Source organism: Ovis canadensis, chromosome 16 (genome assembly GCF_042477335.2).
Source record: "Ovis canadensis isolate MfBH-ARS-UI-01 breed Bighorn chromosome 16, ARS-UI_OviCan_v2, whole genome shotgun sequence".
Lineage (NCBI taxonomy): Eukaryota > Metazoa > Chordata > Mammalia > Artiodactyla > Bovidae > Ovis > Ovis canadensis.
The window spans coordinates 84670722-84694243 of NC_091260.1; the positions used below are offsets into that span (position 1 = coordinate 84670722).

At 62.8% G+C, this 23522-nt stretch overlaps 1 protein-coding gene across 9 annotated transcripts in view; it reads left to right on the top strand.

Annotated features, from left to right (window-relative positions):
• Window positions 1-14465, top strand: part of BRD9 (bromodomain containing 9) — an 18665-nt gene extending 4200 nt beyond the window's left edge. For 3 of the 9 annotated variants that reach the window (XM_069555771.1, XM_069555774.1, XM_069555767.1), the window contains exons 6-16: window positions 1525-1635; window positions 2244-2359; window positions 3383-3515; window positions 5002-5077; window positions 5654-5749; window positions 6147-6279; window positions 7908-8019; window positions 9532-9570; window positions 10568-10667; window positions 12168-12335; window positions 13820-14465. In XM_069555771.1, the coding sequence (XP_069411872.1) occupies window positions 1525-1635; window positions 2244-2359; window positions 3383-3515; window positions 5002-5077; window positions 5654-5749; window positions 6147-6279; window positions 7908-8019; window positions 9532-9570; window positions 10568-10667; window positions 12168-12335; window positions 13820-13920 (1185 nt within the window). In that variant the 3' untranslated portion in view covers window positions 13921-14465. Of the gene's footprint in view, window positions 1-1524; window positions 1636-2183; window positions 2360-3382; window positions 3516-5001; window positions 5078-5653; window positions 5750-6146; window positions 6280-7907; window positions 8020-9531; window positions 9571-10567; window positions 10668-12167; window positions 12336-13819 lie in introns of all 9 variants that reach the window. The other 6 variants (XM_069555769.1, XM_069555773.1, XM_069555770.1 and 3 more) reach the window with 3 other exon arrangements.
• The last annotated feature ends 9057 nt before the right edge of the window (window positions 14466-23522 follow it).

Here is a 23522-nt window from a genome sequence, read left to right on the forward strand (position 1 = left end):
TTTCTAATGTAATTAACTGGGAGTTTAGATTTTTTAGGATCATGGTGTTTTTGTCTCCTGAGCACTCTGTTGCTGACTCTGTCTTTTTAGCACTGGCTGTGAAAGGTGAGAGCTGCTTTTTGGCATTCAGATTCGGGGGAAGATCAAAGCAGATGTTTGTCAGTGTTGACAGTAATGCCGTTTAGAAAAAGGCGTTGTGTTTCTTTCTTAGGTTCTGTTCGCTTTGGCCAAGCTTGGCTTTCCTATTTTTGCTTACTGGAGAACTCACTGAAAGTGCTGGCTGACCTGTGACTGAAGGGTGGGTGGGAGAAGAGGAAAGTTTTCCTGGCAAGTTCGGGCAGGTGGTTACCTGCGTCTGTGTCCTGAAGTGCACCCGGCCACCCGTGGGCCCAGTCTGGTCAGTCGCCCAGTGACAAAGCTGAGACGCGAAGAGCGCCACCCTGTCGCCCGTCGTGACCTGAGCCTGTCACAGTCGAGACCTGCGACACGGGCTTTGTGGCCTCAGCCCAGCCCTGGGAGCGCTGGCCTGGCGAGGGAAGGGCTCCCGGTGGCACGCACCGCCTTAACAGTCGTTGCCATCCTGAGGCTAACTCCCCTGTCCTGGTGCCCTGAGTAGTTTGGCTGGGGTGACAGTACCGACGTTTCAGGCCGTTTACCTTTGATGTAAGTTGCTCACTTATTTTAGGGGAAAGTGTGTTTCTAATGGTACCAGAGTAACCATCTGTAGGCAGAATTCCAAATTCTATGGAAAACTTCAGAGAGAGAGGGCGTGCCCACCTCTCAGTTTATCCCTCTGCTTTGCTTAAAAGAACTGGTTGTTGGTTCTTGTTCCTGTTAATGTCTGAGTTCCTTCCAAGGAGAGGGAAGGGGGCAGGTCAGGAAAGAAGCGGAGGAACCAGCATTTTACCCCCGTGAAGTGTGTGTGCGGCGTTCAGAAAGGATGGCACAGTGGCAAGCTTCTCGTCCAAGTGTTCTTGTGCGAGTGAAGACTAACGAACAGTTGTGAGAATTTCTCAAAGTTTTAAAAAATGATTCTTGAATTACTCAGCCGTAAAAAAGAGTGAAATATTATTTCGCTTTTGCAGCAACATTTGCAGCAACTTGGATGAAATTAGAGGTTATACTGAGTGAAGTGAGTCAGGCAAGTGTTATATGGCATCACTTACACGGGGAATCTAAACGGCGATGCAGATGAACTTGTCGACACAACAGAGACAGAGCAGAGGGCTGGCTGCTGGAAGGGCAGGGCTGGGGGCGAGCAGATCAGGGCCTCAGCAAGAACAGACACAAACTGCTACGTACAGGCACTTACTGTGTGGAACAGGGAAGTATACTTAGTATAGTAAGCTGTGACTGAAAATGAGCTGAAAAGTTGTCCATAGATTAAAGGAAAGGTCTTCCTTAGAGCGGAGAGCCGCGTCTGCTCTCCAGGGTGTCCAGCGCCTCCTTTGGCGGCTTCGGCAGGAAGCTTGAGTCTGCTGGTGTCTGTGTGGCTCCACATCCGGGGAACTGTCTCCTTTCCAGGCAGACTTCAAGCTGATGTGCGACAATGCGATGACGTACAACAGGCCAGACACTGTGTACTACAAGCTGGCCAAGAAGATCCTGCACGCCGGCTTCAAGATGATGAGCAAAGTGAGGGCCTCCAGTGGCGGGCACGGGGCTGCGGCTGGGCGCCACGCCGCTGCCGCCGCCGCGGCTCTCACACCCGGACGGAGGCTCACAGCGAATGCCGTGCTCCGTCCACGCCCCCCGGCCTCGGCACGGGCCCTCTGCTCTAGGGAGCCCCCAGCCAGCCGCCCTTGCGAGCACGCCCCTCCTCCAGACATGCCCCCCTCTCTGCTCCTGCCCGTGGCCATGTCCCCAGCAGGCTTGGGGCGGAGCTCCAGATGCGTGGCTCTCGCTGGCTTGCGGCCTGCCTCGTGGGTTCGGCGTGTGTGGCTGCCTCCCGGAGCCCAGCACCCCGCCTCCAGCCCCGGGGCCCCCCTGTGTCCCGTGAGCCAGGCTGCATGTGCCACGTGTTAGGACCAGGGCCGGCCTCACCAGCCTCGGGGACGCGCCCCGCCCCCAGAGGGTTAGCCGCCAGGCCGGGCGAGGCTGCGGCCACCCCCCGCCCCTCGCTTCGTCGGTGCTGTGGCCGGAGGGAGAGGTCAAGCCCGCGGCTCTGTGCTTTCTGGTTCCAGGAGCGGCTCTTAGCTCTGAAGCGCAGCATGTCGTTTATGCAGGACATGGATTTCTCTCAGCAGGCGGCTCTTCTGGGCAACGAAGACACGGCTGCCGAGGAGCCTGTCCCCGAGGTCGTGCCCGTGCACATAGAGACGGCCAAGAAGTCCAAGCGACCAAGTAGAGAAGTCATCAGGTAGAGCCGCCCACCCGCCTGGCCCTGCGGGCGCCGATGCCCTCGCTGCTGGCGGGCGCCACATCCCAGCTCGTCTCACTCAAGGCAGCTGGGACGGAGGCTGCACCCTATGTTCACACAGAAGCAAACCCCCTCCCTGCCCACTCGAGAGTGCAGTGGCTCGTGGTGGCGGTCCCCATCCTGCCAAGACTGCCAGGAGGCCTGAGCCCTGGGTCGGTCTCGAGGGGTGCAGTTCTCCACTCTGGCCCCCCCCCCACGTGCTGGTGCAGCAGCAGGTCCTGTAGGGAGTCACGGCCACCCCTGCAGGTCTCGGGGGCACGGGCTGAGCCACCTTCGCTGGCCACGCTCACACTCGGTCCCGGGTGTGGCTCGCCAGGCCCGCTGCCCGGCCGCTGCTGCTACTGTGTCCTGTGAATTCTCGCTGGCCCTCCACTCCTGAGGGGCCCCTCGTGCAGGACGTGTGCCGGTGGTCAGGGCTCCGCGTCCCCGGCTCGGGGGCTCCGTGGTGCCATCGTAGGTGACAGCTCGGGTCAGGGCGGGCAAGGGCCTGCGTCTGGGCTCCTGCAGCTGGGGCCCTGGCTGTGAGGGGGCTTCCTGTAGACTTGTGACCCCAGAGGGCTCCCCCCACACTCATTGGAGGGGTTCCACCACTCTGCTTCTAGAGCCTTCCACGAGGAGACCCCCTCCCTCGGGTGCTGGCAGCTGCCCCTCTCCCTCTGCCATCTTGGGGCACTCTGGGGCCTGGGCGCTGCTCACAGCCCGGGCTCACGGCCAGCGCCCCGACCCTGCACGGAGTTGCTGCTGCTGTTGGTCCAGTGCCTGAGCGACGCTGTTGGCAGCGAGGCCCTGTCGCCCGAGGGTGACCAGAAGCCGGGGCTGAGACCTAGGGCCCTTGGCTCGGCTGGCGTCCACGCACCGTAGCCCGCGGAGGGTCAGGCGCGTGTGCCCCCCGCCACACCCTCTGCCACCGCGGGTGGGCCTCCAGGAGGGCAGGCCTGACTCGCATGTGTCCCCGCCTCACAGCTGCGTGTTCGAGCCGGAGGGGAATGCCTGCAGCCTGACGGACAGCACCGCGGAGGAGCACGTGCTGGCGCTGGTGGAGCACGCGGCCGACGAGGCCCGGGACAGGATAAGCCGGCTGGTGCCCGGCGGCAAGGTAGCGCCCCCGCGGGGCGGCTGTCCCCTGCCAGGCGCTGGCCTGTTGGTACGACCGAGCGTCAGCGGTCGTCGTGAGTGTCTGGCCGGAGCGCTGGGGGGGTTAGCGCCTCGTCCCCGCGGCTGCCGCAGCCCGCTGGCCACCTCCTGGGAGCGGGGCTGGCGTGTGGTGTGCAGGTCGCCAGCCAGCAGAGGGTTGCGCTCTGTCTCCAGGCTGAGGCCAAGCCCGCCCTGCCTCTCCGCGGCGGTGCGTCCTCTCCGTGTTCTCGGGGTCTGTGCCTATGCAGTCTCCACGGGTCTGACCAGTCGTGAACCGGTCCTCAGGGCCCGCCCTGCTCTGCACACCTCTGACACAGGAGGCATCCGGTAGGCTTGGCAGGAATCACATGGGCCAGTGGCTTCAGGTTTCCTGGTGACTGTTAGCGAGGACACAGGCAGAGTTAACCCTGGTGCTCTGTTTGACCCGGGGTGTCCAACGCTCCATTTCCACAAAACGTATGTGGAAACCTAGTTGAACTTTCTGTTTATACTAAGGCTGCAGAGGTTTTGCATAAAGAGCCGTGAAGTGGTCGCAGTTGGGATGTGTCGGGTTATATGAGACACACCACGTTTTACGCCACCTGTTTCCTGCTGGTTGCACGCGCCTGCTGTAGGGTGTGAGGTCCCCGTGTGGTCACATGGCAGCTCTGTGTGTCGAGCCTGGTGTACGCCGTGGTGGCTCCTCAGCCCCGGAGTCAGCGCTTCCACAGTGAGCACTGACTCCTCACAGACAAGGGTGCCCCGTCCTGTCTGGGCCCGGGTGCGCAGAGAGCTGGGACAGCTACATCTGTCCATGCGTCCGTCTGTGCAGCCTGCCCTGACTCAGTTCACCAAAGGCCGTGAGTCCACACCGAGACCTCAGGTCTGCCCACACCCGAGGATCCTCTGCTCCTTGCGGGCTCAAGGCTGCAGTGAGGAGCCCTGCCGTCCCCCGCGCCCCATCCCTGGGCTCCCCTGCACCAGTGCACGAGGCTGCTCCCAGCCTGCAAAGCGGCCCTGCTCCCGGCTGGAGCTCAGTTTAGGTGGAGGCGGGCTCCGTGTGTGTGGGGCGGGGCCTCTGGTCTCCTTGGCCAGGCTCTGCCCCAGCTCGCATTGGTCAGGCTTCCAGCTCCTGGAAAAGGCTGTTTCTGGGGAGTGTCATGTGTCCTTGAAGCTCCTGGTCGTGAGGGTCCTGGGAGCTCGGCTCAGGAGCTCCTCTGTGGCACACGTGTGTCCGGGGTCGTATGCTCACGGCACAAGGCGTGTCTGTGGTCTCTGGGGTCGGGGAGCTCTGTGGTTGTTCAGGGTTGTTCAGGACAGGCCGTCCTCAGAGGTCACGGTTCTCCTGGCCCCTCAAGGGCGCCCTGCTGCGGGGGAGCCCTGGGCGGGGCCTGGAGGCCGCAGGGGCGTGGGGGCCCTGGGGGCCGCAGGGGGTTGGGGCCGCGGGCACTCAGGCTGTTCTCTTGCAGATGGGCTACTTGAAGAAGAATGGGGATGGAAGTCTGCTCTACAGCGTGGTCAACACGGCTGGGCTGGATGCCGACGGTGCGTGCCCGCCCCCCACCCCATCCTGTCTGCTGACCGGCCCCATCCCTGACCTCCACGCCTTGGTGACGTGTAGATGGGGCATGGCCCATCGCCCACGTGGCAGGATGCAATGTAGTCAAGGGTCCTCTGTGGGTGCGGAGGGCAGGAGCTGGCCACTTGAACCGTCAGCTGGAGTAAATCGTAGCGTTCTCGATAAAAGAGAACAGGCAAGCTGGTTCCGCTCTGAGCGCGAGATTGAGGTTCTGATGGGGACGTGGAGACCTATCAGGCCCCAGTCCCCGTGGGAACCATCCACAGGCCTGTCAGGAGGCGGAGGCAGCCGTGCTGCCTCTGTAGCACATGGCCTGAGGCCTGAGGTGGGATCCGTGGCGTGAGTTGGGGTTGTGTTGCCGCGCGGTGGGCCGATCGCTGGCTTTCCACTCTGAAACTGCGGGCAGCCAGGGTTTCAGGGTGCTGCCGGCTGTGTAGGTCTGAATTCAGATGGTTCCAGGAGCCCCCAGGCTGTGCTCCCACACGCCCCCGCTGCTGCGTGCGGCTGGGGCCCGCCTGTTCATGAGCCTGGTCCCCTTGCAGAGGAGGAGACCCACCCGGTGGACCTGAGCTCACTGTCCAGCAAGCTGCTGCCTGGCTTCACCACGCTGGGCTTCCGGGAGGAGCGGAGGAGCCGAGGTGAGGCACCACCCCTGACCCAGCGGCTGCTGCGTCAGGCCCAGCTCTGGGTCTGATCACGCTCGGGGGCATCCCGGGAGGAGCAGGAGCTGGAGCCCAGAGGGCAGGACCCGCCTCTGCGTCGGCCAGTGTGGGGGCTCCTCCCCACGCTCAGCTGCCCTGCGCGTGCTGGTGGTCCAGTGACGCCACTTAAAGTACCTCCGACGAAGTCACTATTCCTCCACTCGGGGGCCATGACGCTGTAGGCAGCGGACAGAACCCCTGCCTGGAGGCTCCTGAGAACTCGGTGCGGGGAGCACGTGGGCTCTGTGTGGGGCCTCCGTGGTCCCTGGAGACGTGGCGTGCATGTGGCCCGTGGTGTGAGTCCCTCACGTCGGCCCCCGCACCCCCCCCCCAGTCACCTTCCTCTCCAGCGCCAGCACCGCGCTCTCCACACACAACAACTCCGTGTTTGGCGACTTGAAGGCTGACGAGGTGGAGCTGCTGTACTCGGCCTACGGAGACGAGACGGGCGTGCAGTGTGCACTGAGGTGGGTGGGCTGGCCAGCATCTGTGGCAGGCTGCAGGCCGTGGTGGTGCTCAGTAAGATGACTGGCCTCTACTGGTGGCCTCGAAGCTCAGGTAACTGGACCAGGTTTTTAAGGGGATGACGATCCAGGCCAGAGCCTGCAAGAGCCTGGTGTGACCCACCGTGCTCCGGGAAAACCAAGGTCATGGCCGTCCAGGGGCTCTTGCGCCCGTGTGTCGGCTCAGGCTGCCAAGACCAGGTGTCTGCAACAGCACCCGCGTCTTGGAGGCGGGATCCAAGCTCCTCCTGAGGCCTGGCTGCTGGGTGCAGAGGCTGCCCTCCTCAGCTCCTCCCCCGAGTCCTCCCCCAGCGTCTCCCTCCCCTGCAGTGTCCTCCCCCAGCTTCACTTTGCATCTCGAGCTCCTTTGCTCTGGAGACACTGAGGGCCACCAGGAAGACTTCATTTTAACTGAAGGCCCCGTCTCTGTGTGCAGCTGTGTTTGAGGGGCAGGGGGTCAGGGCCTCAGCGTGTGATGTTGGGGGCATAGTTCAGCCCTAGTTGTGACAGGTGTGGTACTACAGCTAGTGATCTGGTGTTGCACCTGTGGACTGGGGTTTGTATGTTTTCACTCCTGAGAGAAAAGAGGACCGTTCCTTTAGAATTTAGTATCTTATGTGGGGAATGTGACAGCTGTGCTGGGCGGTGAGGAATGGAGTCTCCTCACGTCAGATCTTTGTCTCACTCCAAAAACAGCGTGGAGTGTGTTTGAAGAACACGCAGGGATCAGTTAGCCTCCAGTACAGTGAATCAGTAGCTGACCCCGACGTCTGTGCGAGAAAAGAAATAGAGGCGGGAAACCAAGAAGGAGGTGTGATGGCGGAGGGTGGCCTCCCAGGAGGTGGCCGTGTATCGTCCTGCCCCGGCACTCGGCTCTGGGGCTCGCTGCCCTTGGTCCAGGCAGCCAGATGCTGGGTGCAGAGTCCAGGCAGCCGGACGCTGGGCATGAAGTCCAGGCAGCCGCCCTTGGTCCAGGCAGCCCGACGCTGGGTGCAGAGTCCAGGTAGCCAGACGCTAGGTACAGAGTCCAGGCAGCCAGACGCTAGGTACGGAGTCTAGGCAGCTGGACGCTGGGCATGAAGCCCAGGCAGCCGCCCTTGGTCCAGGCAGCGACGCTGGGTGCAGAGTCAGGCCCATGGCCGTGTGAAGGCCTTTCCCTCAGGGCTCTTTCAGGCCTGGCTGTGCTGCTTGGACTGTGGGCTCTGCTCCCAGCTTCTGTTCTCAGTGTGTGGCCTCTGTTTTAAGCTCGCTAGCATGGTTTGGGATTTTCTCACTTTCTCATGGTCCTAGATGGCCCCAGCGGTGCTCCCAGCCCACCCAGCATGGGGCCCTCCGTGTGACTTCTTCACTCCCTTGTGTCCCGGAACCCGAAACAGGCGGGGGCGCCCTCATAAAGTGGGCGTGAGGGCTTAGGTGTGCAGACGCCTTGCTCTCTGCTTTGCCTTCCCTTTGTTTCTTGTTTTGGGGTCACTGTTGTCCACCTTTCACCTGCCCCGTCTGGACCTTGGGGGTGGGCAGCTTCGGGGGTGGGCAGCTTTGGGGGTGGGAGGGTGCGGAACGCAGGTCCCAGCGGCTCTCACGGCCCCCTCCAGCTTGCAGGAGTTCGTGAAGGATGCCGGGAGCTACAGCAAGAAGCTGGTGGACGACCTGCTGGACCAGATCACAGGTGGGGACCACTCACGGATGCTCTTCCGGCTGAGGCAGGTAGGCGCCAGCAGGGAGTGTGCGCGAGCAGGGAGTGTGTGTGAGGTGGCCTGGAGCTATTCCTCCCCGCAGGTTGGCTGCCTTCCAGGGAAACCTAAGAAGGACGCCCTCATCGGGCACAGGTTCTCTGTCCCTTTTTAGACCTGCCTTTGTTCATCAGCTGTCACCTTCCATCGTCCTGAAAATGTCCTTTTACCTTAAAGGACCTTTTTATTTATCTGAAAACTGTCTTTTACTTTCATATTTGAAACTTGTCTTCCTGGTGTGGACACCTAGATCGATGTCTTAGCCTCTTTGTGGAGTGATGTCTGACTCACCTGTGGCTGAGGAAGTGTCTGCAGTCACTTGTATTTTTATTTTCCATTTGTAGTATGTCTTTTTTTGGTCAGGATCAGGATTGGCAAACTTTGGCCTGTGAGCTAACAATGTTTTTTTTTTACAGATTTTGAGTGTTTTAGAAAGTAGAAATGGAGAGCGTGCCACACCCTGTGCGTGACCCCAAAGCCTCGAATGTTCCCTCTCCAGCCATTTTGAGTTTCTTTTGGTACACAGTGCTAGAGGAACAGTTCAATTTCATTTCTTCGCCTGTAACGTTGCAGTTTTTCCAGCACTGCTTATTGAATAGACTCTCTTCTTGCATTGGAAGAGTTAATGTTGTTAAAATGATCACATACTCCAAGGCAATCCATAGATATAGTGCAGTCCTTATCAAAACATCAGTGGCATTTTTCAGAAAGCTGGAACAAATGATTTTAAAGTTTACACAGAGGCACAGAAGACGAGAGAGAGCCCGGGGGCATCACTCATGCAGATTTCAGCTGTGCTGCTGAGCTGCAGGAATCCAAGCAGCGCAGTGCCGGCACTGAACTGGCTGCATAGACTAGTGGAGGATGGGGAGCCCGGAAGGAGAGCCAGGCACGTGCGGCCAGCTCAGGACAGAGGCAGCCAGAGCACTCTGGTCGCGTTAGTGAGCGTGAGCTGCTCGGGGCGCTGCAGCTTCAGGCCGTTGGTGCTTGTCTGTGCTGCGTCTCACTCCGCGACCCCGTGGGCGCAGCCCGCTAGGCTCCTCTGTCCTCCAGTGTCCCCTGGAGTTTGCTCAGACTCACTTCCATTGAGTCGGTGATGCCATCCAACCATCTCCTCTGCTGGTCTCAGCACCACCCCCACCCACCCCCCCGCCGCCCGCCGGGTCAGCCGTCCTCCAGGTGAAGCCCCAGCCCAGCGTCTGACTGCCCTCTGTTTCCCACCCCTGGGGCTGCGGGTGCAGCCTGGGGGCTCTCGCGCCTTCACGGCCGTCTTGTCCCAGGTGGTCTCGTGGGTGCCCAGCCCGCCGGGGGTCTCAGCTGGTCTTGTGTGGCAGGCGCTGTGGCAGCCTCGCTCTGGCCGTGGCCTGTGAGGCCTGCTCGGGTCACAGGCGGGCCTGTCCCGCCTCGTGGGTGAGTGGGAGGGTGAGCACGTGTGCTCCTGGGTGCAGCTCCTGTGAGGCTGGCTCCTGTCTGTGATTCTTTGTAGAGGAGAAGCGTTCCGATGAAGCCTCCGGATGAAGTGAAGGTGGGTTCCATGGACAAGTTACAGACAGTAAAAGCCTAGTGGTTCAGGTCCCCTTGAGGATGTTGCGTGTGGCCTTTGAGACGGCGCCAGTGAGAGGAGCTTCGGTCCCTTTGCTGAGGAGGAAAGTGAGGTGGTCCGACGTGACCTGGCCTGAGGGTGTGCAGCCGGCAGGGGCTCCTCCCGGGAGTGGGCTCGCTGGTGGATGAGGGCGGTCAGCAGGGACGGCCCAGGGCCTCGCCAGCCCCCGAGGACGCAGTCCACTGCGGTCTCTGCCCCGCCCTGCAGTGACCTGGGGCACGTTTGGCTCCAGCTCTGAAACTGCCTGTATGGGCAGCGGCCCCGGGACTGGGCCGAGCTGTGGGGGTCACCAGCCTCCCTGATGGGGCCTCGCGGGGCAGAGGTCAGGGCAGGTCAGGTGCCCGTCAGCCAGGCCCTTGACTGACGGAGATTGGAGAGGGTGCCAGCCGAGGGCGCGTGTCTCCCCACGTGTGCAGGGCAGCCAGGCATCTGCTTGGTCTCTGTCTGGGCTTTGCAACACGTGTGGTGTTAGGCGCCGGCCCCACACGGCCTGCGAGGATCTGGGGCGGGCTGCAGCCGCCTGAGCCCCCCACCCCCATCCCGACCCCGACTGGCCCACAGCAGGGCCCCTGCAGGTCAGCCCAGAGGAGGCAAGGACCTGCCATGCTGTCTGTCGAGTTCCTGAAGGAGCCTGGCCTCGAGTCCCGGGCGTCTCCCCGGAGACCCCCCAGCATCTGCGGGTCTCTCTCCAGTCCCCCTCATGCCCATGGGTCCCCGGGGACCAGTGCCCTTCCCAGCTGCTCCAGGTGGAGGCGTGCCCTGGGGAGCTCAGGCCCTGTGGTCCCCAGGCTGCGGCACGGTCCCCCGTCTGCGGGCTCCTCGCACACACAGGGCACAGCCACCCAGCCTCTGTCCCCGGGTGGTGGGTGGACACCAGCTCGCTGCCTCCCCTCCGTCTCACATGGCTTGTCTCCCGCAGGCTGGGGACCCTCTCGGGGATGGCAGCTCCACGCTGGACTTCATGGCCATGAAGCCCTACTCGGACGTCTCACTGGACATCTCTGTGCTCGGCTGTCTAGGTAGGTTGTGCCGGGCACCGTGCTGTGCCTGTTCCTGGGAGGGTGGCTCAGCCCAGCCCAGCCCATGGGCCCTCAAATGACGACCCCACCCCCAGCCCCTGTCCTCAGGACGCCCCAGCCACCCAGCCCCCAGTCCTCAGGACCCCCCAGCTACCCAGCCCCTGTTCTCAGGATCCTCCCCCCACCCCCACTCCTCAGGACGCCCCAGCCACCCAGCCCCTTGTCCTCAGGACCCCCTCCACCCAGCCCCAGTCCTCAGGACCCCCCACCCCCACCCAACCCCTTGTCCCCAGGACCTGCCCACCACCCAGCCCCTGTCCTCAGGACCCGCCCACCCCACCCCCCTGTTCTCAGGATCCTCCCCCCCTTGTCCCCAGGACCCCGAGTGGCTCCCGGCAGGGCTCGCCAGGCGCGCTCTGACCTCCGCCCATCCCTGGGTCCCCTGGCCCTCTGGGCAGTGGGAGCTCTGCCGTGGCCGCCGTGCTGCTGCGTGGGCTTGGTCGCCGCCCTCACAGCGTGCGCCCCCAGGAGGGTCCTCGGCCCTTGTTGGCCCCGTGTGCGGGCCCTCCCTGCCGGCCCCTTCAGACCTGCTGACACGTGGAGTCTGCAGGCGGTCATGCTCGTGGCTTGTCCCAGCGGACAGACCAGGGCCCTCCGGGGGCCGTGCTGGGGGAGGGGGTGCTGCGGGAGCCAGGGCGAGTTTGCAGAGCCCTGTTCCCGCAGAGCCCCCGGCAGCAAGCGTGGCCCCTGTCGCCCGCTGCCGGGCGCGTCCCCAGGCCCTGGGAGGAAAGCAGGTGGGGGCCCGGCGGGTCCTCTGTCCCTCGGTGCGCCGAGGGCAGCCCGCCGCCTGCCGGCTCCCCTCCCACTGAGTCCGCCGTCTTCTCCTGTGTCTCGGTGGGCGGGCTGTCACCAGCCCTGTTTGCTCTCTGCCAGGTCTGTTCTTGGGCTGCATCTCTTTGCTGGGCCGGGGCCGGGGGTTTCTCTTGAACGTGGGGAGTCTGACTGTAGTTTGCCCCACGCTCACCTGGGCCTGATTCAGCCCGTCTTCCTCGGGCCATATAGTCTCCGCTGGTCTCCAGCCGGGGCGGACATGGCCCCGCGGGCACCGACTGCTGACCCCCAGCTTTCCTGCGTCTTCCCTCCTCCTCGCGTCACGTGTCCTTTCCCCTCTGAGGGTGCGGTGGGTCCCGCTCGCTGCCCCTGCTTCTTGGTTGCGGTGTCCCCGGGGCTGAGCCTCCCTGCTTCTTGCCCACCATGCGGGTGCTGCCTGACGCCTGTGCGGAGCCCCGTATGACATTCTCCTGGCCTCCTCAGGGTGGGGGGCCGCTTGGCGCAGGAGAGCGTGGCCCCGCCAGTGTGGGGAGGGTCCTGCCGGGCCGTTGGGGGGTGCGGCCGGTCATCCGGCGTGCATCGCTCCCCGCTGCATGGCGCCTCATGTGGCGCGAGCCCAGCTGGGCAGTGGTGGCCGAGCCAGGCTCAGCCCCGTCTCCGTGTCCACAGGGAAGGTAAAGAAGGAGCTGGACCCCGAGGATGGGCACCTGAGCCTGGACGAGACGACGAAGCTCCTTCAGGACCTGCAGGAGGCGCAGGCGGAGCGCGGAGGCTCGCGGCCCTCGTCCAACCTCAGCTCGCTGTCCAACGCCTCTGACCGGGACCAGCACCACCTGGGTAAGGCCCGCCGCGCGGCTGCGTGGGTGCCTCAGGGGGGTTGGGGGGCCGGGGGCCAGCAGGCTGGGCCAGGCCCAGGGGTGCTGCAGGCCCCTACAGGGACTCTGGTCAGGCGGCTGCACTGGGGAGGGGTTGGCGTGGAAGTCAGTCTTGTGAACCAGGGGGCTTGGCCTGAAAATGCCGGGTCCATGTTGGGAAGAGCCCCAGCCGGTCGCGTCCGAGCCGTGGACCCCATAGTGTCATCGCGGAGGGAACGCAGGCTTTTTCCTGCTTCTGCTCCTGAAGCAGCGTGGGCGGCACTGTGCTCCTGCCCGGCCCTCATGGGGGGTCATGGAGCCTCGGGGGGGTGCACAGGACAGACCTCAGGACCCTTGGTGGAGGGGCGTACAGGACGGACCTCGGGGCCCTTGGTGGTAGTGGAGGCCACAGGACCTCGGGGCCCTCAGTGGGGCGTACAGGACGGACCTCACCGTCCTTGGTGGTGGTGGGGGGGGAATGGGACAGACCATGTGGTCCTCAGTGGGGGTGTCATGGGCCCTCGGTAGGGGGCACAGAACAGACCTCGGGGCCCTTGGTGGAGGTGGAGGCCACAGGACCTCGGGGCCCTCAGTGTGTTGGGCACGGGACAGACCTCACGGTCCTTGGTGGGGGGTCATGGGACCTCAGGGCTCTCATTTGGGAGGGGCACACTGCTGTCCTTGGTCGGGAGCCCCCGCTGACACATGAGGGTGGGTGGGTGGTGGGTGGCGACCCTGCCAGGACGGGAGCAGGTATCGTCTGCTGGCCCTTGAGCACACTGTTCAGGTCCTCAAGGTCCTGCGTCAGCTCCAGACACAGCACTGAACTTCCTTTTCTGCGGCCCTGACATTTGGGGGAGGGGAGGGGAGCGATCAGCTGCAGACCGTTGGCTGAAGCTGTCCAAGTAGAGGACCGGCATTTTGGTCCCGTTACCTTGGTGATAGAAGCGTGTGAAGGGGCTCCAGGTAACTCTGGGGTGGGTCCCAGCTACAAGGATCCCAAGGCCCTGGTGGACTCAGGGACCCTGGGACTCCTTGGGGTCTGAAGACCCCGAGGTCCTGGTGGACTCAGGGTGACCCTGGGACTCCTCGGGGTCTGGGGGTGTCCGAGGATCCCCAAGGTCCTGGTGGACTCAGGGTGACCCTGGGACTCCTCGGGGTCTGGGGGTGTCCGAGGATCCCCAAGGTCCTGGTGGACTCAGGGTGACCCTGGGACTCCTCGGGGTCTGGGAGTGTCTGAGGATCCCCGGCCCAGGAGCTGCCTTCCTGCAGGATTGACAGCCCTGCTGTGTGGAGGCTTGGTCACCCCTCCCTGGGGCCCTCGGGTGGTCTCTGCCCTGGGTCCGGGGCTCTGGCTGAGCCATGGGCCCAGTTAGCCACAGCCACGGGACACGTGTCCAGCCGGGCCTCCTGGGCGGCGTGCGTGGCAGCGCTGGGCTGACGTGTCCCCCCCCCCCGTCACTGCAGGGAGCCCTTCTCGCCTCAGTGTTGGGGAGCAGTCGGAGGCAGCCCACGACCCGTACGAGTTCCTGCAGTCTCCAGAGCCTGCGGTCCCCACAAAGACCTAGCCTGCACACGGCCTTTGGGGCTTCTCTACTTTGCAGTTTCTATTTGCATGTACAGAGTTTTTGTCAGGAGACAAAGACTTCATCTTGTCCCCTTCGGCCTGCGGGAGCAGCCCCGGGGAGCTGGGGAGCTGTCTGCGATCACGTCAGCTGCACTCGGGTGTGGGTGTCTGTGGACAGCCCTGTGCACCCTGGGGTGGGCGCCACTTATAAAGGGTGTGCGAGCAGATTGTGAAGCCAGCGTGATCTGTTTCTGGGCTGCTTCGTGGCGGGGACGTCCCTCTCGGTGCCCTTGTAGACACACTGTTCAGTCCGCGTCCTCGGGGAGCGGACGTGGGTGAGCCCTGTGTGTACCCCGCCCCACCGAGCCCGCGTCCCCACAGTGCTGGGGCAGGTCACGGCGGGGGCCGCTTGGGGAGCTCTGTTGGGCAGTGGCCCGTCCTGTGGCTGCAGCCGCGCGGGTCACGCTTTGGAAACGCTTTGTTCTGGATGTGTTTACTGGATGCCTGTTTGTGTCTGCAGATTGTAAATACAGATCTTGATAAAAAGAGACAGTGTCCTGTGCGTCATTTACAGCCCTGCCAGGTGTCCCCTGTTGACTTCATGAAGACCCTTCACTTCTCACTCAGCGTGATGGCCTGCCTTCTTCCTGGTGCTGTCTCCTGCTGTCTCTCCCGCCTCCAGCCCGGCTCTGGGCACCTCAGTGGTGTCCAGAGTCAACGTCTGCTCCCACACAACTTCCCACTCTGTTTTCCTGCTGTGAAACAAGGTTGGAGCCTCCAGAAGCTCCCTGGCCGCTGGGTGGCCCTGGCGGTACCGCTTGTGGGTGATTGAGCTCATCATCCCTCAAAGCCCCACGGGTGAGGGGCTGGGGTCTGTGATACTCTGGCTGTGGCTGCACATGAGTGTTTCTGGAGAAGCGTGTTCTGTGCAGGAGGCCGTGATGACAATCATCTTAACCAGAGAGCGCTTCCCAGGACGTGTGAAGACACACGGATCAGCAGCCTGGCGGTGCTGCTGTGAGCGGGAGCCGTGGCGCCCGGGGCCCCCGAGTCCGGCCCCGCAGAGGGGAGAGCGTGAGTGCGGGCCACTCTACCGCTGTCTCCCGGGACCCCCAAGCCCGGCCCCGCAGAGGGGAGAGCGTGCGTGCTCTCCCGGGACCCCCGAGCCCGGCCCCGCAGAGGGGGAGACCGTGGGTGCTCTCCCGGGACCCCCGAGCCCAGCCCCGCAGAAGGGGAGAGCGTGGGTGCTCTCCCGGGACCCCCGAGCCCGGCCCCGCAGAGGGGAGAACATGGGTGCTCTCCCGGGACCCCCGAGCCTGGCCCCGCAGAGGGGAGAGCGTGGGTGCTCTCCCGGGACCCCCGAGCCCGGCCCCACAGAGGGGAGAGTGTGAGTGCGGGCCACTCTGCTGGCTGAGTTCCTCAGTCTCCCAGGAGCTCTGTTTCAGAGCTCGGCCCTCGGTGGGGAAAATGTGGGATGCAGGCCTTAGGCTCTTCCTGCAGGAGCTAAGCTCTGCCTTCAGTCTCCAGAGATCACGGCTGCAATGTCTCCAAGGCCTCTGCTGCCTGTGGGCTGGGTCTTGGGGTCAGACCCTGGGTCTTGGGGTCAGATCCTGGGTGGGTGCCTGATTTTCCGCCCGGATCTCGCTGATTCCTGTGGGCTCCAGGCAGCACCGTGGACAGCGATTGGAGCCGCCGGCCTCCCTGGAAGCACCGTCTGGCGCAGGTTCCTGTTCTCAGGCCTGCCCGTGGGCGGGCACTGCAGGGGCCCTGGAGGCAGGCACCAGCCCCCTCACTCCCTAGGGTTCCCGGCTGGTGATCCCAGGTGGCGTCTGGCTCTCGCGCGCCTGTCTGCCTGTGGTCAGCTGGGGTTCTGGAGGAGCGTCCCCATCACCCAGGGGCTGCTATGCTCCAGGACAGTGCTGTTGGGCCAACGGCACGTGAGGAAACTGAAGCCAGTGAGCGGGAGGTTGAGGCCAGGTAGCTGGGGGAGCAGGGCCCACCAGGAGTAGAGTCGGCCTGACCAGCCCCGCCCTGCGGGAGGCCCCAAGCCCTGGAGGAGCCTCCTCCTCACTGGCCTCCCGCCCAGCCAACTGCCTGCAACCCGCTGGCTCCTCCCTCATGCCTGTCCATCCGGACCAGACCCAGAGGACTGGGTGGAGGCTGACCCCTGATCCCCATGGGCCTCAGGCAGCACGCTGCCTGGAGGAGGCCAGCCTGCTTGCCACCCCTGACGGAGCCCGGAGCGGTGACTCCCCAGGGAGGCTGGAGGCCACGGGATGCCGCCTGTGTGGACGGAGAGGGACCCCATCCACCTGCCTTCCCCAAGGAAGGATTGAGATCGGAATCCGCCACACCAGATAGGAGACCTCGGACCCGACACTGAGGACCAGGAGTTTCTTGAGCTTAGACATGAGACCCTGTGGGGTGAGGCAGAAGGCGGGAGACCCCAAGACCGGAGCTGACATCGTGGGAGCCGCCCGGTCACCGTGGTGTCCACACGCCTGCACTCCCCACTCGCCATCTACTGTGGCCCTTCTGCAGCCAACAAGGGGGCAGCCGGGGGCTGGTCAGGCCCGGACAGAGGTGCCCACAGCCCTGGACCGGGCCCGGCCTCTCGGCCCCAGGGTCAAGCATGAGGATGAGGTTGGGAAGGACGCCTTGGCCACCCCCGGCCCGAATGCTGAGGCCGCAGGCCCGGGGCATGGGCGCGCTGCCTGCTCACTCGCGGCTGAGGTTCTGCAGCCTCAGGCGCGGGTGGCGAGGGTCCGCCGGGGCCCTGGGCCTGCCCCTCCCCCGCTGCAGGTGATGCGGGCCCGGGGGCGGGGCCGCCTTTGTGATGCGCCTGGGGCCCTGGAAGTCTCTCATTCGGGCCTGGGCTGAGCGAGGGGCGCCCTGCGTCCCCGGCTCCCCCAGGACCTGAGAACCCAGAGGAGGGTGTGCTCGAGGGGCGCGCGCTCCACGCGCTTGCTGTGGCCGCGCCTTCCGGCTGCGCGGGAGGTGGGTGCCTCGCCTCGGGCGGCTCCGCTCCTGGACACCCGTCTGCAGAGGGCCCAGGCCGGCAGGGTACCGCAGCCCTGGGCTCAGGAGTGGCCGGGGTCTGCGCCCCGTTCAGAGGCCCTGTGGTGCCCGGCCGCCTGCTCCGGGGAGGACAGGAGCCGCGTGGGGCGGGGAGCGGAGGGGTCCTGTGCGCACTGCCTCCGGGCCGGGGAGACCCGGGCCGGCCCTGCCGCCACGGCCAGCTCGGCAGCGGCCGCCCAGGCCCGCGAACCTCGGTGCTGCTCGTGTTGGGGGCCCGGAGGGGACGCCGCCTCACAGGTCGTCCCAGCACCAAACAGAGCAGAGCCCCAGGGACGATGAAAACCAGACGCAGGAACCAGAACAGAGCAGAAAGGGGTCCCGGGCACAACCCGGACGGCCAGCGTACCGAGCGCGGCCCGGCGTCCGCCCCGGGAGGAGGCGGTGGCCCCAGGACGGCCCGAGGGGAGGCGGCGGCCCCAGGACGGCCTTAGGGGAGGCGGCGGCGGGCAGAGGGGCCCCGGGCCAGGACCCGGCGCTCCTCTAGGGCAGCCTGCGCGGGGTCCGTGGCGTGTGTGGCGTGTGTGAGTGCTGTGTGCCTGTGTGTGTGTGTGAGGTGTGTGTGTGCGCCGTGAGCTGTGTGAGGCGTTTGAGGTGTGTGAGGTGTGTGAGGTGTGTGAGGCGTGTGGTGTGTGTGGTGTGTGTGAGGTGTGTGTGGTGTGTGTGGTGTGTGTGAGGTGTGAGGTGTGTGTGGTGTGTGAGGTGTGTGTGGTGTGTGAGGCGTGTGGTGTGTGTGGTGTGTGTGAGGTGTCTCTGGTGTGTGTGGTGTGTGAGGTGTGTGGTGTGTGCGCCGTGAGCTGTGTGAGGCGTTTGAGGTGTGTGAGGTGTGTGTGGTGTGTGTGAGGTGTGTGTGGTGTGTGAGGCTTGTGGTGTGTGTGGTGTGTGTGAGGTGTGTAAGGTGTCTCTGGTGTGTGTGGTGTGTGAGGTGTGTGTGGTGTGTGCGCCGTGAGCTGTGTGAGGCGTTTGAGGTGTGTGAGGTGTGTGTGGTGTGTGTGAGGTGTGTGTGGTGTGTGAGGTGTGTGTGGTGTGTGACGTGTGTGTGGTGTGTGTGGTGTGTGAGGTGTGTGGTGTGTGAGGTGTGTGAGGTGTGTGAGGTGTGTGTGGTGTGTGAGGAGTGTGGTGTGTGTGGTGTGTGTGAGGTGTGTGAGGCATGTGGTGTGGTGTGTGTAAGGTGTGTGAGGCGTGTGGTGTGTGTGGTGTGTGTGAGGTGTGAGGTGTGTGTGGTGTGTGAGGTGTGTGTGGTGTGTGAGGTGTGGTGTGTGAGGCATGTGGTGTGTGTGGTGTGTGTGGTGTGTGTGGTGTGTGAGGTGTGTGAGGTGTGTGTGGTGTGTGTGGTGTGTGAGGTGTGTGTGGTGTGTGTGAGGTGTGTGTGGTGTGTGTGGTGTGTGAGGTGTATGTGGTGTGTGAAGTGTGTGGTGTGTGTGGTGTGTGTGGTGTGTGAGGTGTGTGAGGTGTGTGTGGTGTGTGAGGTGTGTGTGGTGTGTGAGGTGTGTGTGATGTGTGTGGTGTGTGAGGTGTATGTGGTGTGTGAAGCGTGTGGTGTGTGTGGTGTGTGTGAGGTGTGTGTGGTGTGTGAGGTGTATGAGGTGTGTGTGGTGTGTGTGGTGTGTGAGGTGTGTGAGGTGTGTGTGGTGTGTGTGAGGTGTGAGGTGTGTGTGGTGTGTGAGGTGTGTGTGGTGTGTGAGGCATGTGGTGTGTGAGGCATGTGGTGTGTGTGGTGTGTGTGGTGTGTGTGGTGTGTGATGTGTGTGGTATGTGAGGTGTGTGTGGTGTGTGAGCTGTGTGTGGTGTGTGAGGTGTGTGAGGTGTGTGTGAGGTGTGTGTGGTATGTGAGGTGTGTGTGGTGTGTGAGGTGTGTGTGGTATGTGAGGTGTGTGTGAGGTGTGTGTGGTGTGTGTGATGTGTGAGGCGTGTGGTGTGTGTGGTGTGTGTGTGGTGTCTATGGTGTGTGATGTGTGAGGCGTGTCGTGTGTGTGGTGTGTGTGAGGTGTGTGATGTGTGTGGTATGTGAGGTGTGTGTGGTGTGTGAGGTGTGTGGTGTGTGTGAGGTGTGTGGTGTGTGTGGTGTGTGTGGTGTGTGTGGTGTGTGAGGTGTGTGTGGTGTGTGTGGTGTGTGTGGTGTGTGTGGTGTGTGAGGTGTGTGAGGTGTGTGTGGTGTGTGTGGTGTGTGAGGTGTGTGTGGTGTGTGTGGTGTGTGTGAGGTGTGTGGTGTGTGAGGTGTGTGAGGTGTGTGTGGTGTGTGTGGTATGTGAGGTGTGTGTGGTGTGTGTGGTGTGAGGTGTGAGGTGTGTGAGGTGTGTGAGGTGTGTGTGGTGTGTGAGGTGTGTGAGGTGTGTGAGGTGTGTGTGGTGTGTGTGGTGTGTGAGGTGTGTGAGGTGTGTGTGGTGTGTGTGGTGTGTGAGGTGTGTGAGGTGTGTGTGAGGTGTGTGTGGTGTGTGTGATGTGTGAGGCGTGTGGTGTGTGTGGTGTGTGTGTGGTGTCTGTGGTGTGTGATGTGTGAGGCGTGTGGTGTGTGTGGTGTGTGTGAGGTGTGTGATGTGTGTGGTATGTGAGGTGTGTGTGGTGTGTGAGGTGTGTGAGGTGTGTGTGGTGTGTGTGTGTGTGAGGTGTGTGGTGTGTGTGGTGTGTGAGGTGTGTGAGGTGTGTGTGGTGTGTGTGGTGTGTGTGGTGTATGTGGTGTGTGAGGTGTGTGAGGTGTGTGTGGTGTGTGAGGTGTGTGTGGTGTGTGTGGTGTGTGTGAGGTGTGAGGTGTGTGTGGTGTGTGTGGTGTGTGTGGTGTGTGAGGTGTGTGTGGTGTGTGTGAGGTGTGAGCTGTGTGTGGTGTGTGAGGTGTGTGTGGTGTGTGTGAGGTGTGAGCTGTGTGTGGTGTGTGAGGTGTGTGTGGTGTGTGTGTGTGAGGTGTGTGGTGTGTGTGGTATGTGAGGTGTGTGTGGTGTGTGAGGTGTGTGTGGTGTGTGAGGTGTGTGTGGTGTGTGTGGTGTGTGTGGTGTGTGTGGTGTGTGTGAGGTGTGTGTGGTGTGTGTGAGGTGTGTGAGGTGTGTGTGGTGTGTGTGGTGTGTGTGGTGTGTGTGGTGTGTGTGGTGTGTGAGGTGTGTGAGGTGTGTGTGGTGTGTGTGGTGTGTGTGAGGTGTGTGAGGTGTCTGTGGTGTGTGAGGTGTGTGTGGTGTGTGTGGTGTGTGTGGTGTGTGTGAGGTGTGTGAGGTGTCTGTGGTGTGTGTGGTGTGTGTGAGGTGTGTGTGAGGTGTGTGGTGTGTGAGGCGTGTGGTGTGTGTGGTGTGTGTGAGGTGTGTGAGGTGTCTGTGATGTGTGTGGTGTGTGAGGTGTGTGAGGTGTGTTTGGTGTGTGTGGTGTGTGTGAGGTGTGAGGTGTGTGTGGTGTGTGTGGTTTGTGTGGTGTGTGTGAGGTGTGTGTGGTGTGTGAGGTGTGTGAGGTGTGTGTGGTGTGTGAGGTGTGTGAGGTGTGTGTGGTTTGTGTGGTGTGTGTGAGGTGTGAGGTGTGTGAGGTGTGTGAGGTGTGTGTGGTGTGTGAGGTGTGTGAGGTGTGTGTGGTGTGTGGTGTGTGTGAGGTGTGTGAGGTGTGTGCGGTGTGTGTGGTGTGTGAGGTGTGTGAGGTGTGTGTGGTGTGTGTGGTGTGTGTGAGGTGTGTGGTGTGTGTGGTGTGTGAGGTGTGTGTGGTGTGTGCTGTGTCCACGTGCAGCAGCACTGTGGAGCGGTGTCCTAGGGCGGGTGGAACAGGAGATCCTGTCCCCCCAGCAGCTGCTGGGCCCCCCGGGTTCCCGCTCCTCGGGCGTTGGCGGTAATGGCGGCGGCGGTGGTGGCAGGGGCTGGGGGCCGCCGCCCGCCCCGGGTGCTCAGCTGAGCCTCCTCTCGGTGCACCCGGCGAGCAGGGCGCGGAGTCGAGACGCGGGGAGGCTGAGCCACGGCTGCGGCCAGAGTCAGAGTTGGACAGCCGGGCAAGGAGGGTCCGGCCTCGGGCAGAAGGCCGGGCCCCCAGGAACGCCCCCGGAGGAGGGCGGGCACGGCCGCGGTGCACCGAGGCAGACGCGCTCTCCCAGCCCCGGGTGCCCTGATCCCGGGGACCCTGGCCCTCGGGGGTGCGGCCCAGGAGAGGCAGGGGCATAGGTCCAGCCCTCGCAGCTCGTCCGCCCTCCCCAGGGCCCCAGCATCAGAACCGCCTCACGGACTCCCGACGACCCGCGCGGAGCAGAGAGGAAGGTCTGCAGCCACCACCGGCCAGGTCTGCCTATGGGGGCCCCGGGCGGGGCGGGTGGCCGGGCTCCCTGTGTCCGAGCGCGGCCAGTGCTGTGGGCCCCGGCTTTCACGCAGACACACGGGCTCCCCCTGCGGCCTGAATGTGAGGTGCCTGGGGTATTGGTGTGAGTCTCGGATCTGAAAATGTGAGCGGGTGCCCCTGCGTGCCCCCAGGCGCCTCCTTCTGTCCTGCCTGCAGTGCCAGCCTGGCTGCTCATCTCAAGACAGGAGACTCAGCACTTAAGTGCCAGTTACATCGCGTTGCAGGTCATGCCACCGTTTCCTTCCCGGACACTGAGGGCTCTGTCCTCGGAACTCGCATCTCTGCCACTGGAGGCCATCCCTTTTCTCCCTGTTTGGTTCTTGGAATGTGATTTAGGGCTGAAGTCTTCAGTCCCCTGCAACACACACACGCTTCCCTTGTTTCTTTGTTTCTTCTTACACCCTCTTCCTTTTCCTCACCTGGAAACCCTAACAGACCAGCGTCATGCTGTGTCTCCAGCTTTTAGTCTCATAACGATTGCTTCCCCACACCTCTGTCCAAGACCTGCAGGAATCCTTGACGCGACCTTCTGCATGCCTGCTGCGTGGGGGGTGATGTCAGCCCTTCCATCCCATGTTTCTATCTGGGAATCATGTTTCAGCTTCAGGCCTGCCCCTCAGGGTTCCAATTCCCAGGTGCCTTGGCCTTGTTGCACACATGTGCCATTTGATTCGCTAGACCCCAGCAAACTCAGGACTGCTGTGGCCTCTGTCCGAGTGGCATCTCATCCGAGGACCTGGGTGGACGGCCAGCAGAGGCAGCAGCTGAGATTTACCCTTAGGACAGCCCCCAGGGGGAGTCACAGCTCACACAAGAGCTGGAATCTTTTTCAGTGTTTCTGTCTCTTCCTAAAGTGATGAACTCCTGTCAGCTACTCTTGCTATGTAGGCTGTGCACAGGGTCTTCTAAACTCCCCCAAGTTCCACCTGTAGCAGCTGTTAACAGTGTCACCCCTCAGTTCAGTTCAGTTCAGTTGCTCAGTCGTGTCCGACTCTTTGCGACCCCATGAATCGCAGCACGCCAGGCCTCCCTGTCCATGACCAACTCCCGGAGCTCACTCAGACTCACGTCCATCGAGTCCGTGATGCCATCCAGCCATCTCATCCTCTGTCGTCCCCTTCTCCTCCTGTGCCCAATCCCTCCCAGCATCAGAGTCTTTCCCAGTGAGTCAACTCTTCGCATGAGGTGGCCAAAGTACTGGAGCTTCAGCTTTAGCATCATTCCTTCCAAAGAACACCCACGGCTGATCTCTTTCAGAATGGACTGGTTGGATCTCCTTGCAGTCCAAGGGACTCTCAAGAGTCTTCTCCAACACCACAGTTCAAAAGCATCAATTCTTCAGCGCTCAGCTTTCTTCACAGTCCAACTCTCACATCCATACATGACCACAGGAAAATCCATAGCCTTGACTAGATGGACCCTAGTCGGCAAAGTAATGTCTCTGCTTTTGAATATGCTATCTAGGTTGGTCATAACTTTTCTTCCAAGGAGTAAGCGTCTTTTAATTTCATGGCTGCAGTCACCATCTGCAGTGACTTTGCAGTGACACTCCATGGCCTCTCCAGGACACATCCCTCCCGTTCCTGGCAGGCCTGCCCACCTGACAGGCCAGAAGGCCCCGGTTCCCTCCCACCCCTGCAGGGCACACCCATGGGCCAGGACCCTGGCCTGCAGCCCTCCTGCCCTGGGGAAACACACAGGGCTTCTGGTGGGTGAAAGCATCTGACTGACCTGGCTCCAGCTGCCTTTTGCTCCCACTCTGGGCTTTCCCAGGGCTTTGGACCTCCTCCTCATGTGGGTCCCCCGCATCCGTGGATTTTCTGATGAGGTGTGTGCATTTGGAAAGTGACCAGCAGATGGTCGCTGCAGGTGGCCCGCCGGCTGCAAGGGACTAGTAATGGCCCACCCTGGGGTCCCGGCAGGGGCGGGGGCCCGGGGACCACACACAGCCTGGAACTGCTGGCCCAGCTGTGGCGTCCCGGGCTGCATGGGCAGCGGGCAGCGCCCACGGCCCCCTGCGCCCCTGCTGTCTTGCAGATGGTCTTCTGCGCCAGGAGGCCGAGGCAGGTCCTCCCAGGAGCTGCGTCCAGCAGGAGCACGCAGGTGTCGCCACCCCGCCTGTCCAGGGTGAATGGCTGGTCGCGGCCCTTGCATTCCTTCCAGATCGTGGCCTGGACGGTGTTCCTGATTCTGGCCTTCACCACCTTCCTGGTCTTCATCCCCCTCCTGCCCCAG